Source organism: Rhincodon typus, chromosome 10 (assembly GCF_021869965.1).
Source record: "Rhincodon typus isolate 14 chromosome 10, sRhiTyp1.1, whole genome shotgun sequence".
Taxonomy (NCBI): domain Eukaryota; kingdom Metazoa; phylum Chordata; class Chondrichthyes; order Orectolobiformes; family Rhincodontidae; genus Rhincodon; species Rhincodon typus.
In genome coordinates this window covers 48137607-48152231 of record NC_063341.1, presented here as the reverse complement: position 1 = coordinate 48152231, position 14625 = coordinate 48137607, and the positions used below count along the sequence as shown (strand labels likewise).

Sequence of the window (14625 nt, the reverse complement as noted above, 5' to 3'; positions counted from 1 at the left end):
CTATTGTCTAGCCTGATCTATTGTCTAGCCTGATCTATTGTCTAGCCGCAATCTGACGTGAATGAATTGATGGTAGCAAGTGTTCAGATAGCACTACCTTCTATGATCCAAATGGTTCTTACTGGCAAAGAAGATTCGAGTTTCATGCTGTGATTGGTTGGTGTACTGGATTTTTCAGTGTATGTATTTATTATAATCTAAAGGTAATGGTTCAATGTGCTGCTGGATATGGTACTAGATAAATGACCCAGATGTAATTAGTTCACTTCGTAATAGTTGTAGCCAATGAATTTTTTTAATGTAACCTATTTTTCTAATTGGCCTGTTCAGAAATGTTGTTATGCCACCTCTGGAGCAGGTGGGACTTGAAACCGTCCTCCTGGTCCAGGGGTAGGGACACAACCACTGCACAATGAGAAGCCCTGAAGCCTACTGCACCTGGTATTCCCAGGTGATCTCCCATCCAAGTACTAACCAGGCCTGAGTCTGCCTCACTTGAGATTGGGCAATTTCAGACTAGTATAGCTGCAGTTTATGACACTTTTTTTTTTTCTGATCGTTTGTTGGCCCAGCGTGGCCTTGGAACACTAGCTAGTCATTGGTTGATCCATCTAGCTATTTGAAGCCAAGTAGGCTGTATCCCCACAGCCCTAAGAATTTGATGGAAAAATATTGGTTTGCTTTTGGTGATCAAGTTTTGCAGTTAAGCAACATACAACAATTGAGGTTTATTCACTTGTGTGAGTCTCTGTCCTGTCATTTTTCAAGATGAAAGATGACATTAGAGCACTACAGAAAATATCTTGGCTAAATTCATTCAAGCAGGTTATGCTTGCTGTACAAAACTGAACAAGATGTTAAGTTTAGAATGGAATAAGTTCATCAAACAGTTGGGAGATGCTCCTTTAAGTGCTCTTTTCCAACTTTGGAACAGGATTTCTGAATCAAACCGGTTTTGTTTTTATGGGGAACCATTGTATGAAAGTTAACATGAACTCGGATGCTTTAATCAGAACCAAAACCTAGCTTTTTAGCAAGTTGCACCTTGCAGCACTTTTTGTCATTTTCAGACATGAAGTTTTCACACATGGAAATTGCAGCAAAAAGCCATTTGCAGCTTTTTATAGGACTCTTCATTAGATTGGTAGCAGTGGCATAATTCCATTTGGCATAATTGATTTTTGAATAGTTAGCTGCATTACAGTGAAGGCAGTCACACTTCATCTGGAATCTTCTGGCAACCATAGTTTAAACTTTACTGACATATTTTCCTGTTACTTTGAATTTTATAATTAATCAGTAAGTTTTGTTTTAAATTGGGGAAATTTTTGTGACAACCTGGGTTTTTTTTTAATAAAAGTTTATCCCGTATTCATTTATGAAATGCTTACTTCTAACAGTGCTGATGTCAGTGTTGAAGCCACAAAGTTACTTGGAACTGGCAAAAGACACATGGTGATGGAAGACTTTGTAGCAGCAGTCAATACCTTTCAAGATGCATGCAGGCTATTGTAAGTATTTTTGTCATGGACTGTTGGAGAATGTGAAGTTTGTAGGGGATACCAGTTGCTCTGGAAATGGTCATGTTCAGAAGTCAGCATGATGGGGAATATTCATTTGTAGATGCTTCAATTTTTCAAAGTTAAACTACATGGATAGCTTAATATGGCAATGTCTTTGTTTTGTCTTTTTTTTTTAAATCTCTGTAATATAGTTGGTACAACTGTAACAGTATGGCCATACAAAATCTTGATCTGTTCTTTTGATTTAAAGGAGTGAAAGACATGGAGAAATGGCTGATGAATGTGGAGAAGCCTATTTCTGCTATGGAAAAGCCCTTCTGGAGTTAGCAAGGTTAGTTTATAAGGCAGATGAACAAGAATAGACTAAGTAGCTATTTTTTTTTCAGTCACTTGTGGGACGTAGGCATTATTGGCTGACTGGCTGCTCTTGAACTGAGAGGCTTGCTAGGCTGTTTCAGTGGGCAGTTGAGAGTCCGAAGTCGCATGTAGACCAGACCAGATAAGGATGGCAGATTTCCTTCCCTGAAGGACATAAGTGATGGAATACTTAAAATAGATCAATGTCCTTTGTTACAATATTCTTGCAGCCATTGTAGCATGTAATTTTCTGATTTCTTGTGTCTTTAGCCTCCAGGTACTTATTCTTTTAAAAATACAATTTCTTTGTCTGTACTAATTGATTAGATTCTTGTGGATTTTAGGCCCTGACCTTTTTTTTTTTAAGGTTAGCATTTGATTAATGGCCAAGTTTAAGACCAACCATTTCTGTTGTGTGTTTGTTTGCCAGCTAGAAGTTTGATCGTACCTTTCACTTCATTAAAACTTAAACTTAAACTTGCAGAGCACCAGTTGTCCTCTCTCAGTTGTAGTAACTGGGTACTTCAATTTTGGATTGCGGGTGTTTGATAGAGGAGCATGACCATCGTACTTTCTTATATCTCAGAATGGAGCGTGGCGTTCTTGGTAATGCTCTTCAAGGAGTTCCTGAAGATGACGATGAAGAAACAGCAGCAGCAGATGAGGACTCCAAAGTAGAAAATGCAGAGAATGTAGATGGTGAGTGTCTTCTACTTAAAAGATAGTTTTGTATTAATACTTAATCTGGTCTTAATTGCAGAGCTTATGTAGACCTATATCTAACGTTCTTGTTCCAACCAGTCTTTTGGAGGAGCACGTATTCCTATCCCTGTCTGGAGCAGAGAGGGAAGGGGGAAAGAAAGAGGCAATTGTCTCTACGTAGATGGACCACTAAACTCTCTTGCAAGCATATGCAAACCTTTGAAATACCAATTACTTGGGTGGTTTAATTTGGTTAATCACAGTGTATTATTTATTTCTTTTCCTCAGTAGTTTTCATTGCATAGTGGCAAATTTAATCTGGTGATATCTGCCACTGTAGAAAAGAGCAAAAGTTGGCTTTTATATACATCAATGTAAAAATCTTTGTGTTGGACGAAGTCAGAAGTGATGAAGGGGCAGTGCTTTGAAAGCTTGTGACTTCAAACAAGTCCGTTGGACTATAACCTGGCGTCGTGTGACTTCTGACTTTGTCAACCCTAGTCCAAAAATGGCATCGCCACATCTTTGTGTTGGGCCGTTGTCAAGTAGAAATTTAGTTCAAATAGTTTTCTGGCTATCAATGCCAGCTTTGTAAACAAAAAAAATTGAGGACCTGCAAATGTTCTTGATGAAATTAATATTTGAATTAATCTACATTCCATAAATTGTTAATGGAAGGCTGATTTTATTCACCTACAGAAGTGTTTGTGGGTAACATTTTGACTTTACTGTTTGTTTCTCTCCAACCTTCATAGTTGCACTTGGTATCATGACCTATTATTGATGAAATAGGTTTCCTGAGAAATGAACAGAAATATTGCATCGATATGGTTTGGGATGCAAATCATTCCAGTTGTTTAAAAGCAAATTCTGACCTGATTTGGTGAGCGGATGTTGGTAGCCTTAGAGCCAGAATGTGCTAAATGACCTAAGAAACCAAGAGCAAAATGGAGGCAGGAAAATGAGTTAATGATTTACCAGTATCTACACTAATCTCTGCTGTTGACTAAACCTAAAATTTACCTGCTGCTATTTATCCCTGTTTTCTTGACCTTTTTAAATTGACTATATCCAGATTTATCAGCCACCATTGGGAACTCCAATTTTATGTATTTCTTTCTCCTTGATGTGTATAGAAAAAGAGAGGGAGGAATTGAGGGAGCAGGTGTATGCAGCACTAGCTGAAGAAAAGAATAAGCCAGCAGAAGATGAAGCACCAACTGCAAATGTTTCTGCTGATCAGGATGTAGTTCACAAAGAAACAGAAGGCCATACTGATCATCCTGGTGAAGAGATGACAAGCTTTGCAGGAGAGCTCTCTACCACCAAGAGTGAAGTACTGCCTAAAATAGAAGCATCCATTGACAAGGATGATGTCCTAAATGAACAAATGGTTAAAACAGCAGATTTCTCTCCAGGCAATGGTGGTGGTATTCCGGAAGGGAAAACAAAGGACCAAGTGAGCATTCCAGAAGATGTTAAGGACAGTGCTGGCGAGGAGATGGCTGCAAAAGATTTCCCTATGATGGAGGATGCTGGGATGAAGGTGACTGCTGATGAGACAATGGAAGTAGTTGAAGTAAAACTGGAAGATAAGCTAACCCTCCTTCCACAGGATTCTCTAGTGGATAGAGATGTGAAATCAAATGCTGAAGAGGCAGCAGCTCGAGAAAAGCTGAGAGTTGGTGAAAGTGAAGAAAATGAGACAAAATCAATTGAAAGTGAAATCCCAGGTCAGAAGACGGAGGATGGGACAACTGGTTCTTCAGAACCAATGGAAGAGGGTGCAGGTATTAAATCAAGGACAAGTGTTCAGATTTACAAAGTTGGTTTAATAACAAATCAATGGAACTAAATTGCAAACTGTCTACACTGACACTCTTAACATTTTTTTTAATGGATTTCTACCTGATTGGTCTCTATAACCACTTGGTAAATCTGTCTACTCACTTTCATTTCAGCACAGAAAAGGAGAAAATGGTGGTTTTTCTAAACTTGCACTAATCACTGGGGATAAAGCTATCTTACAAGTTTTATACTTTGCCACTGGGTTTAAAATTCTTTATACATGGCTGTTTTAAAACGCAGGACATTAATTTTGGCACTACGTTGGTGTACTGCAGTGCTGAGAAATAAACTCCATTACAGTAATAATGGAAGGTAATTCAAAAAGATTTAAACTTTGCATTAATACCTGTTCAGGTGAATAGCCAAACTCTAAAATAGAGTAAGACTCCCATCTCGAGGAATTTTGTTCTTTATTCTGTTCTTGGATATTAAGCCCAAATTTGGGTTATGTTTACACTGATTTACTGTTGACTTCTAATGCAGTTGTATTGTGCAACCCGTCAAGGAGGGTAGAGTAGACTAACTGAAGCTTTGGTGTTCGGATTGTTAGAAAGCTGTCTGCATTGGTTTTCCAGTCGACTACTCTAGTGACTCTCGATTAGCCGCTAACCTGGATGGCTTTCAGACCTCTGTAGGATACAGTGGATACTTCCCTATTTTAAATCTACAGTTGTTTCAACAGTTAAATTCTAATGACTGGTAGTATTTAGAAAATTAAGCTTTAGATCTAGAATTGAGTTGTATTCCCAGGAAGTGTAGCTGTAGTGTCCGTTGCCAATAATTCAGCAATTAACATGCTCACTACAGGACCCTAAATCTGTGGTTGATAAAGATAGTTGGCATTGCTAAAATGAAACACTGGAGCAGCATATAAGATTGATGTAGTCTTTTACAGAACGACTGTTGATATTACACTTCTGTATAAATAACTCATTTTAGTTCGACATGTTTATTTTCTTTTGTCTTTCGAGATGCCTCTGGTGCTGCTGATGCAAGTGGTGATGACGATGAAAATGAAGAGACTGGTGAAGGAAAGGTAGCTTTATCTATTCTTTAAAGCTTGTCTTCAACACCAGCTTAATTTTGAACTTGAGATTTAAAATGCAAACTATTCATTGCAGGATGCTGAAAGTGAAGAGGTTGATAATTTGCAGCTGGCCTGGGAAATGCTTGAATTGGCAAAAGTGATCTTCAAAAGGCAAGTACTCAAATAAGTCAATGTTAACCTTTTTATAATTGTCATGGTTTTATACATTAATCAATTGTGTATCAAAAGTTCAGCTCCATTTGTTTACTCTCTAGGCAGGAAAGCAAAGAAATACAACTCTGTGCAGCACAGGCTTATCTGAAACTGGGAGAAGTTGGAATAGAATCTGGTAAGATGTCAAAACTGATTTTTTTTTTCAACATATCCACTGTACAGTAGAGCAAATACACTTATATCTTGTAGCTCAATTGTTTTGTCAAAATTTCAATAATAGAAACTAAAACTTGAATTTATCCATGTGACATTGATGTCAGATTAATGCAATCTTGTTCAATTCCAGAGAATTACATTCAGGCTATTGAAGATTTCCACGAATGTCTGACCATTCAGGAAAAACACCTCGAGGCACATAACCGACTATTGGCAGAGACCCATTATCAGTTGGGGCTGGCTTACAGTTTGAATAATCAATATGATTTCTCACTAAAACATTTCAAGGAATCCTTTAATGTCATCGAGAAAAGGTTAGGTAAGGAGATGAAGTTTAGTTTTGAAACTGTAAAACAAGCTGGTACTATAGTAGCGACCATCTTGGATGTTATTCCCAAATGAGTCTAAGCTCTGTTGCTTTACGAATGAACATGATTTGAATTTACTGAATTTGTATTCAATAGCCTCTATTCAACATGGACGGGGAATCCTAACCAGCAGAAATGGAGGCTCTTTCAAATTTTTCTGTTTGGGAAGACAAATGAAGTAATGTACATGGAACATAATATCCATTGGGGGGGGAATATAGATCTGACTATTCATATATGCATAAATCTTTAAAGTGGCAGGGCAATTTTGATAAAGCTGTTTAAAATATATGGAATTCCTAGATTTATAGAGTGCTCATTGGGTGGAAATGCAATATTTTTGTAAAACACTAGTTTGTTCTCCGAGATAGTAAGAACTGCAGATGCTGGAGAATCTGAGATAACAAGGTGTAGAGCTGGATGAACACAGCAGGCCAAGCAGCATCAGAGGAGCAGGAAGGCTGACGTTTTGGGTTCTGAAATAAATAGGGAGAGAGGGGGAAGCGGATAGAAGATGGATAGAGGAGAAGATAGGTGGAGAGGAAACGGACAGGTCAAAGAGGCGGGGATGGAGCCAGTAAAGGTGAGTGTAGGTAGGGAGGAGATATGTCAGTCCAGGGAGGATGGATAGGTCAAGGGGGCGGGATGAAATTAGTAGGTAGGAAATGGGGGTGTGGCTTGAGGTGGGAGGAAGAACAGGTTAGGGAGGCAGGGACGAGCTGGGCAGGTTTTGGGATGCGGTAGGGGGAGGGGAGATTTTGAAGCTTGTGAAATCCACATTGATACCATTGGGCTGCAAGGTTCCCAAGTGGAATATGAGTTGCTGTTCCTGCAACCTTCGGGTGGCATCGGTGTGGCACTGCAGGAGGTCCAGGATGGACATGTCGTCTGAGGAACTGGAGGGGGAGTTGAAATGGTTCGCGACTGGGAGGTGCAGTTGTTTATTGCGAACCGAGCGTAGGTGTTCTGCAAAGCGGTCCCCGAGCCTCCGCTTGGTTTCCCCGATGTAGAGGAGGCCACAACGGGTACACGGGATGCAGTATACCACATTAGCAGATGTGCAGGTGAACATCTGCTTGATGTGGAAAGTCTTCTTGGGGCCTGGGATGGGGGGTGAGGGAGGAGGTGTGTGTGAGGGCAGGTGTAGCACTTCCTGCGGTTGCAGGGAAAAGTGCCGGGTGTGGTGGGGCTGGAGGGGAGTGTGGAGCGGACAAGTGAGTCATGGAGAGAGTGGTCCCTCCGGAAAGCAGATAAGGGTGGGGAGGGAAAAATGTCTTTGGTGGTGGGGTCGGATTGCAGATGGTGGAAGTGTCTGAGGATGATGCGTTGGATCCAGAGGTTGGTGGGGTGGTACGTGAGGACGAGGGGATTCTTTTTTTTGTTTGTTATCGCGGGGACGGGGTGTGAGGGATGAGATGCGGGAGACACGGTGGAGGGCGTTTTCGACCACTGAGGTGGGGGAAGTTGCAGTCCTTGAAAAACGAGGACATCTGAGATGTGCGGGAGTGGAATGCCTCATCCTGGAAGCAGATGTGGCGGAGGCGAAGAAATTGGGAGTAGGGGATGGCATTTTTGCAAGAAGGTGGGTGGGAGGAGGTGTATTCTAGGTAGCTGTGGGAGTCAGTGGGCTTGAAATGGATATCGGTTTCTAGGTGGTTGCCAGAGATGGAGACAGAGCGGTTCTCAGGTGTCCAGTTCTAGGTGTCGCACATCAATGTAGATGTCAAGACCATGAAAAAGGTCCAGATTTCCTGGAATGATGCCAGTGGTGAAAGAACTAATGTGGCGAGATTAGAACACACAACAGGTTGAAGGGAGATTTGGGGTCAAAACAGAGGTTCTGATACGTGGCTAGGAAGAACGAAGAGTTTAATCATTTAACTGGAGAACACAAAATTGGTTGCAGAACCAAAGGAAGAGTTGACTTTCATGCTGAGTTATTTGGAATATGCTGCTTGAATGGGTGATAGAAGTAGATTCAACAGTAACCTTCAAATAGTAAGTAGCTAATAGTGTAAAAGGAATACTTGCAGAGCTAAGGAAACAGGAGGTAGGCTTAATAAATAGCTTTCAAAGAACATGCATTGAATTCTCTCTATTCATACTTACAAACCAGAATTGTGGTACAAATTGTCTGTTCTATAGTGTGTCTCCTCTCCTCCTACTTTTTATTTAAAACCTGAACTTGACCAAGGTTGGTTTTCAAGTTTTAGTCTTTGACTTTTAATTAGCCTTCTCGGACTTGGTTTATGAAATAAGTTCAAGCTCAACATTGGAATTTTGCTCAAATCTTTTTTTAAATTTGTCTTTTGATGTATGTGGGATTGGGAGCAATATATTACCATGATTTGAGGAAAGGGTCACATGGAAAGGAGGAGCAGGAATAAACTGGTAGTTTTTGAAATAGTGGAACATAACTAGTAGAATAGCGTAAGAATCATTGCTTGGCCTTCAGCCTTGTATTATATTCCAGTGACTTGGATGAGGGGACCAACTGACTGAGAAAGAGCTAGGCAGAGAATGCAGAGAGAGATAAAAGTATACAAGAAGGTGGAGCATAATGTGGTATGAATGACATTTTCCCCCTAAGAGAGCAAATGGGGGAAAACCATATTTTTTTCTTGAGGTGATGATAGCAAATAGTGTGTTGTACTTCAGCCCTCGAAATAAACTTTATAGCTGCAGCAAGGCTACCTCATACTTGTAGAATTTTTGGACCTTAATCCAGCGTACTATATATGGTTTTGGTGCCTTTGCATAAGAAAGGATGGAGGTGAATGTTTATTAGACTTGATTTCCAAGATAAGCAAATTGTCCTCTTGGGGATGATAGAGTGGAATGGGCCTATAATCTGTGGAAAACTGAAGAATGAGAAGTGATCTAAATTAATTAAATTGTATAAAATTCCTGATGTCTGCCCTATCCAAACCCAAGAGACTTGTTTTTGCTGTCTCTCTTCCGTCTCTGCCCACTCCAATTCCCACTTTTGTATTGCAATTAATCCTTAATGGCTGCTTTAAGCTTCTAGCCATTTGGTAAGTTTTTTGGAGGAAAATTTATTAGATTTGTAATTAAAACTAACTTATGCTTTATCTGCAGCCATGTTAACAGAGAGAATTGAGAAAGCAGAAGAGAAAGGCAAATCTCCAGCAAAAGACACTGATGCTGTTTCTGAAGATAAGCGGGAGGTTGAGGAACTTAAAGAGCTGTTGCCAGAGATAAAAGCAAAAATTGAAGATTCAGAAGAATCCAAGGATGATGGAAGTGCAAATAAAGCCCTTCAGGAAACATTGGTCAGTACACATTGAATAGAAAATTCATAGACAACTGATCGCTCGATTGCATGATTTGGAACCTGTGAAAAGTGTGCCTGTACTGAGGGGCAATAAAGGGTCAATATACCGCTTGTAGAAATTTCTTCAAAGAAAGTGGTATTTGTTCTTGATCCTCTATCAATGCAGTAAATTACATGGACTGTGTGGCTCAAAGTGGTGACTTGACAAGAGTCTGCTGGTGTTAATACTGTCCTAGTCTGTAGTTGAAGCTATCACCATATTTCTAATTCCATTTATCAAGATTCACTTTAGAGGCACTGGTATGTGTTATGCTGTCTACTTGCTGTGGTATCTACTGACAAATGGATTATCATATTTATGACCCTTTTGGATTTCTCGTCTTCTGTCCCCAGACACTCCCCTCCTGATCCTCATCCTTGCTGTCCCCTCCCCCAAGAAAAAGGCATTTTAACCACATCTGCTATGTTCAAGTGCATTCCTAATTTGAAAGACTTCCATCGGATCTCCACTTTATCGCTCATGTCTGGAGAAAAAAGTTCACAACCTGTTTGTCTCTTTGCCATAACAGTAATTTTCTGAAACAAAAACAAAGTTGCTGGAAAAGCTCAGCAGGTCTGGCAGCATCTGTGAAGGAGAAAAGAGAGTTTCGGATCCAGTGACCCTTCCTCAGAACAGTAATTTTCTGTTCTGGTACCCATCCTGCTGCCTGCTGATCTAGTTGTGCTTTCTCAAGTAGCTGTCTTCTGTCACCTGCCACCCCCCGCCAGTATGGTACGAGAAAAAAAGCAGTGATTGTGGCCTCATCAACATCTTGTTACAAACTTTTTTTTTTGCTAAAGTCTAATGCTGCTTTTAATTATTTGTTTACTTGAAACTTTGGATTTCTCTGCTCTTCTATCCCATTCAGTTTCTTCCCTTTTAAAGTAGGGGTGACTTGAATTGTGATCCTTCACATCAATTCATTTTCCGTTTAACTTCCTAGTTTGCAAGTTCTCTGAAGGTAAGAATGCAATTACTATAGTATTGGCTGTATATCCAGCTTCTATGCAAGCCCCACCATTACCTCTCGTCATTTTTGGGTATCAAAGCATTATAATAGTATAAGTTACTCCTTCCTTTTCTTTCTACAGTCCAGACCACCTGCCTTTTCAGGGTTTGAAACCCACAGTCTTGCAAGCAGTGCACCAACATTAGCTGTAAGTATTTGCGAAATGTGCCTACCAGATGTAACACTTATCTCTTTAGGCAGACAGCTTTGCATTCAGATTTTTTACTTCAATGAGGTGGCCTCCATTATAATTTCATTTTCTGTCTCATAATGCTTCTAAATTGTAGGTACAGACTGGAAAAGTAATGGGTGAAGCTTCTACCTCCAGCTCAAACTGTGTATCTAACATCAGTCATTTAGTAAGGAAAAAAGTAAGTGTTTGTTTTTTTCAGATGATCTCTTCCTACCCGGTGAGCATAGTATGCCCATCCAGTTTAAATTACAGCAAAAATAAATGAAATCTGCATTCACTTTAGATTGCTGAAGCATTTGTCTTGGGTGCGCATCTTAATATAAGCTAGTTTGGATGTTATTAGGGACCAATTAACTCAATGCCTTATTGAGTAGGACATGCTATTCACTTAAGCTTTATCAGTGAAGAGGTGGAAGACCTCTTTAATGTAAAAGGTTTTTTCCACACTCCTGCTGTCGCAGGCTCCTACTTTGCCAGAGCTTCATCTTTTACCCATGAATGAAACTGCTCACTGACTTTGACTTGTCAATACGATGGTTGTAGCCTTTTGTCACTTTGCTTACATTTTGCTGGCCTCAAGGAGGTTTTGCAAGTAGGAGACATGCAAGAAGAAACTAAGTTGACTACTACAACATTTTGATTTCTAGTTTTAGCTTTTATGCAAATTTCTAATCGTGATTATTGTTGAAATATTGATGTACGTATTATGCTGAAGTGTAAAAAGTATTTAAACTTTTAAAGTCTTCATTGCAGAGGAAACCTGAAGATGGTGAGAGGGATAATAAAGAGCCTAAAAAAGCCAAGCAGGAGGAGTCTGCTGTGAATGGTGGATGTGGAGATACTGCTCATGATAGGAATGGAGTTCCTGAGAAAATGGAAGTAAGTTCATTTTATGATCCCTGTTGAATTTGATAACAGTTTTAAAAGAAATTCAAACTTTCAATGGCTGAAAGGCTCATGGACAGGATTTCAAGTTTTAAGACTTATTGTAACATACAAGTCTGACAAAATATTATTTTAGGTAGGCAAATTATTCAAAGCTGCAGAAATGTTTTCCCAGTTAACTTTGTAAAAATGTCCAGAAGTCCTCCTACACAGTTAAACTTTGTTTCATATGCAAACATGATTCCTCGTGGACCAGTCCAAATGTATTCCCCTTTCTCAATGTCTCACTTCTTCTTCCTTTTCCCTTTCTCAGCTGGCAAATTCCTAAGCGCCATAACAACTTTCACATTGTGAGTTATCCTGGAGATTTTTTCCTATACCCAGAGCCAGGGGAATCTTCCAGCCTTGTTTAAATACACTCAAACATACTGTCTTAAGAGGTCAAGTTCCCAGCTGCATTCTGTGATCAATAATAGAGGCTAATTGTCTAGTTCCTGCCCTCCTCAGAACCTGTCTCCATGGCAACATGATTCACGTGGGCCTTGTATCTAGGTTGCGATATTGGTTAACTATCTTCTCAACCAACTTTTTTTTTTTCCTTTTTCTATCTTGGAATTAAGTAGATATTTTAAATTAAAACCTTTTTAACAAAACCTCCATTTTGCCAACACTTCAGAGTCTTGATAACACCACCAACAGGGTAGTTTTAATGTGCTCACTCTCCATCAATTTACACAGTGAGCAGATAGCTAGGCCTCTGTTCATAGGATTACCAATAGATTGAGCCAAAAAGATGTTTCCCCTGTATCACAAATGGGTAATTTGAGCTCCACTGCTTGTGTGGTGTCACATATGTAGGCACAGTAATGGCAGACTGTATCAAGCAACATGTCCCATTCATAGCTGGCAGTCTTTCACCCACGGTGAACCAACCCGTGCTTGCAAACTTCAAATGTGTATACGCCATCAGATGTGATTCTGTTACTGTGGAACTCATAACATAATTCAGACTGTTAAGGTTTCATCAGAAACCAACTTCAGATTAGCTCATCACACTGAGCCTGGCTGATGGAAGCTACACTTGCGCAAATACTCAGGACCCTGTTTGTAGGAAAAAGAATTTGCATGTACATCTAGCCTTTTTTTTGAAAAGGGTGCAGTGCGGACAGCCCAACTCTGGTCAGAAAGGTGCCGTGGAAATGCAGCAACCTTGCCTGTTCTGAAAATTGAGAGAGGCAACTAACTGCTCATGCTGCATCTCCATGTGAATGTTGGGGCCAAGCAATCAGCATCGTCTTTTCATGCTGTATACCATGGTGTCAAAGTCAATTTTTTTGCATCCTAAGTCTGAGTGTGAGAGATTTTCAACTTCTAGTCTTTCTTTTTTTTCTTTTTTTTTTCTTAAGCAGTGTTTAAGTTCTGTACTACCAAGCATTTATTCACTGCAATCTAAAATTTCATTTGTAACCAGTATATACTAATGCTTAATGTATATTTTGATATGACTTGTACAATTTAGAGCCAAATTCAGTTCAAATGTTAGGTAAATGTAGAATACCACCAGTTAATACACTAGATACAATCTATCTTGAATTAGTTATTGGAGAAGCAAATTTAGTTTGACTTGTTGCCAATATATTGACAAGTTAGATGTTTACCACTAGTTTAGAAAGTACTTGTGTAAAGATTAAAGTGCTGGAACTACTCGGGTCTAGCAGCATCTGCAGAGACAAACCTTTCCAGCATCGGTGTTTTGCCTGTATATACGGAACAAAAACAAAGTTGCTGGAAAAGCTCAGCAGGTCTGGCAGCATCTGTGAAGGGAAAAACAGAGTTAGTGTTTCGGGTCCAGTGACCCTTCCTCAGAACCCGAACGATTTTCATCAGTTACGCGTCGTTGCGTGTACTGGGTCCGGACCCGAAACGTTCACATTTTTTTTCCTTCAGATGCTGCCAGACCTGCTGAGCTTTTCCACCAACTTTGTCTTTGTTCCTGATTTACAGCATCCGCAGTTGTTTTGGTTTTTTATTTTGCCTGGATATAGTTTGTTTTACTAAAATGGGCCTGGTACATGCAATGATGTGTAACTCTTGAAATCGTTCTAGCCAGTAGTTTGGATTTCAGGTAGATGTTAGTGTTTCAAATTTGGTTCTCCCTTCAGTTTGTAGTGAGCAGTAAAAGTTAACTGTTTAAAGTTGAACTTTTAAATATAACCTCAAACATTATAGATTTTAGCACAAAAAGCAAGTTTGGAACAGGATCTGTTACTGCATAATTTAATGCTATTAATAAGCTGTGTATTTTAAACTGGTTATTCCACTGTTTATTTTAGTGTAAGAAATCTTAATTGGCAAGATTTTGTCTTCTATTCAGAAACATAATGTTTAATTTTTTTTTCAGTCTGAAGAATCTGTTTCCTCGAAGAAGTCTGAACCAGAAGCTCAGAGCTAGTTAACAGACATTCAGATGGCCGGCAACATTTTTGCCCACACCGGATCTTTTTGTACATAATGTATTTTTGATTGGCTTTTTTGAACTGTTTTTGTAACACTGTGGAAATATTCAATAAAGATGTAATTTGCAGTCACGAGTCCTAAGACTATTTAACAACTTTGCACATACACTGATTTTTGTTGAATAGTTTCAGTACTTGTATGTTGGATCACCATACACACTTTGATTGAAGTCACTTGCTTGTTTTAAGATTTAGTTATTCACTACACAAATGTTTTTGACAATTTTTAAAACTGTTTCAGTAAATAATAGCCTTGTGACTGTGTTGTCTAGATTCTGTGACCGGAATTCATCTAAAGTTGGCGTTGTTTAGTTGGGTACAGCCAATAGCTGCAAAGTTCCATTTCTATTTGGCAATTTCAATTTATTAGAATTAACTCCAAATATGCAAAGGAGGGCTGTGTGAAGTTGCCTGTTTCAACTTGGCAATTAAGAGGCTGGAAGAAAGCAGCAGGCCAGGCAGCATCTGGAGG

At 39.5% G+C, this 14625-nt stretch overlaps 1 protein-coding gene across 2 annotated transcripts in view; it reads left to right on the top strand.

Annotated features, from left to right (window-relative positions):
* Window positions 1-14221, top strand: part of LOC109916605 (nuclear autoantigenic sperm protein (histone-binding)) — a 19797-nt gene extending 5576 nt beyond the window's left edge. Inside the window, exons 2-14 of one of the 2 annotated variants that reach the window (XM_020516334.2) lie at window positions 1401-1511; window positions 1774-1854; window positions 2467-2579; window positions 3719-4372; window positions 5402-5466; window positions 5552-5628; window positions 5733-5806; window positions 5978-6166; window positions 9315-9508; window positions 10642-10707; window positions 10847-10930; window positions 11506-11631; window positions 14039-14221. In XM_020516334.2, coding sequence (XP_020371923.1) covers window positions 1401-1511; window positions 1774-1854; window positions 2467-2579; window positions 3719-4372; window positions 5402-5466; window positions 5552-5628; window positions 5733-5806; window positions 5978-6166; window positions 9315-9508; window positions 10642-10707; window positions 10847-10930; window positions 11506-11631; window positions 14039-14089 — 1885 coding nt within the window. In that variant the 3' untranslated portion in view covers window positions 14090-14221. Of the gene's footprint in view, window positions 1-1400; window positions 1512-1773; window positions 1855-2466; window positions 2580-3718; window positions 4373-5401; window positions 5467-5551; window positions 5629-5732; window positions 5807-5977; window positions 6167-9314; window positions 9509-10641; window positions 10708-10846; window positions 10931-11493; window positions 11632-14038 lie in introns of both variants that reach the window. The other variant, XM_020516332.2, reaches the window with a different exon arrangement.
* Window positions 14222-14625: the final 404 nt, after the last annotated feature.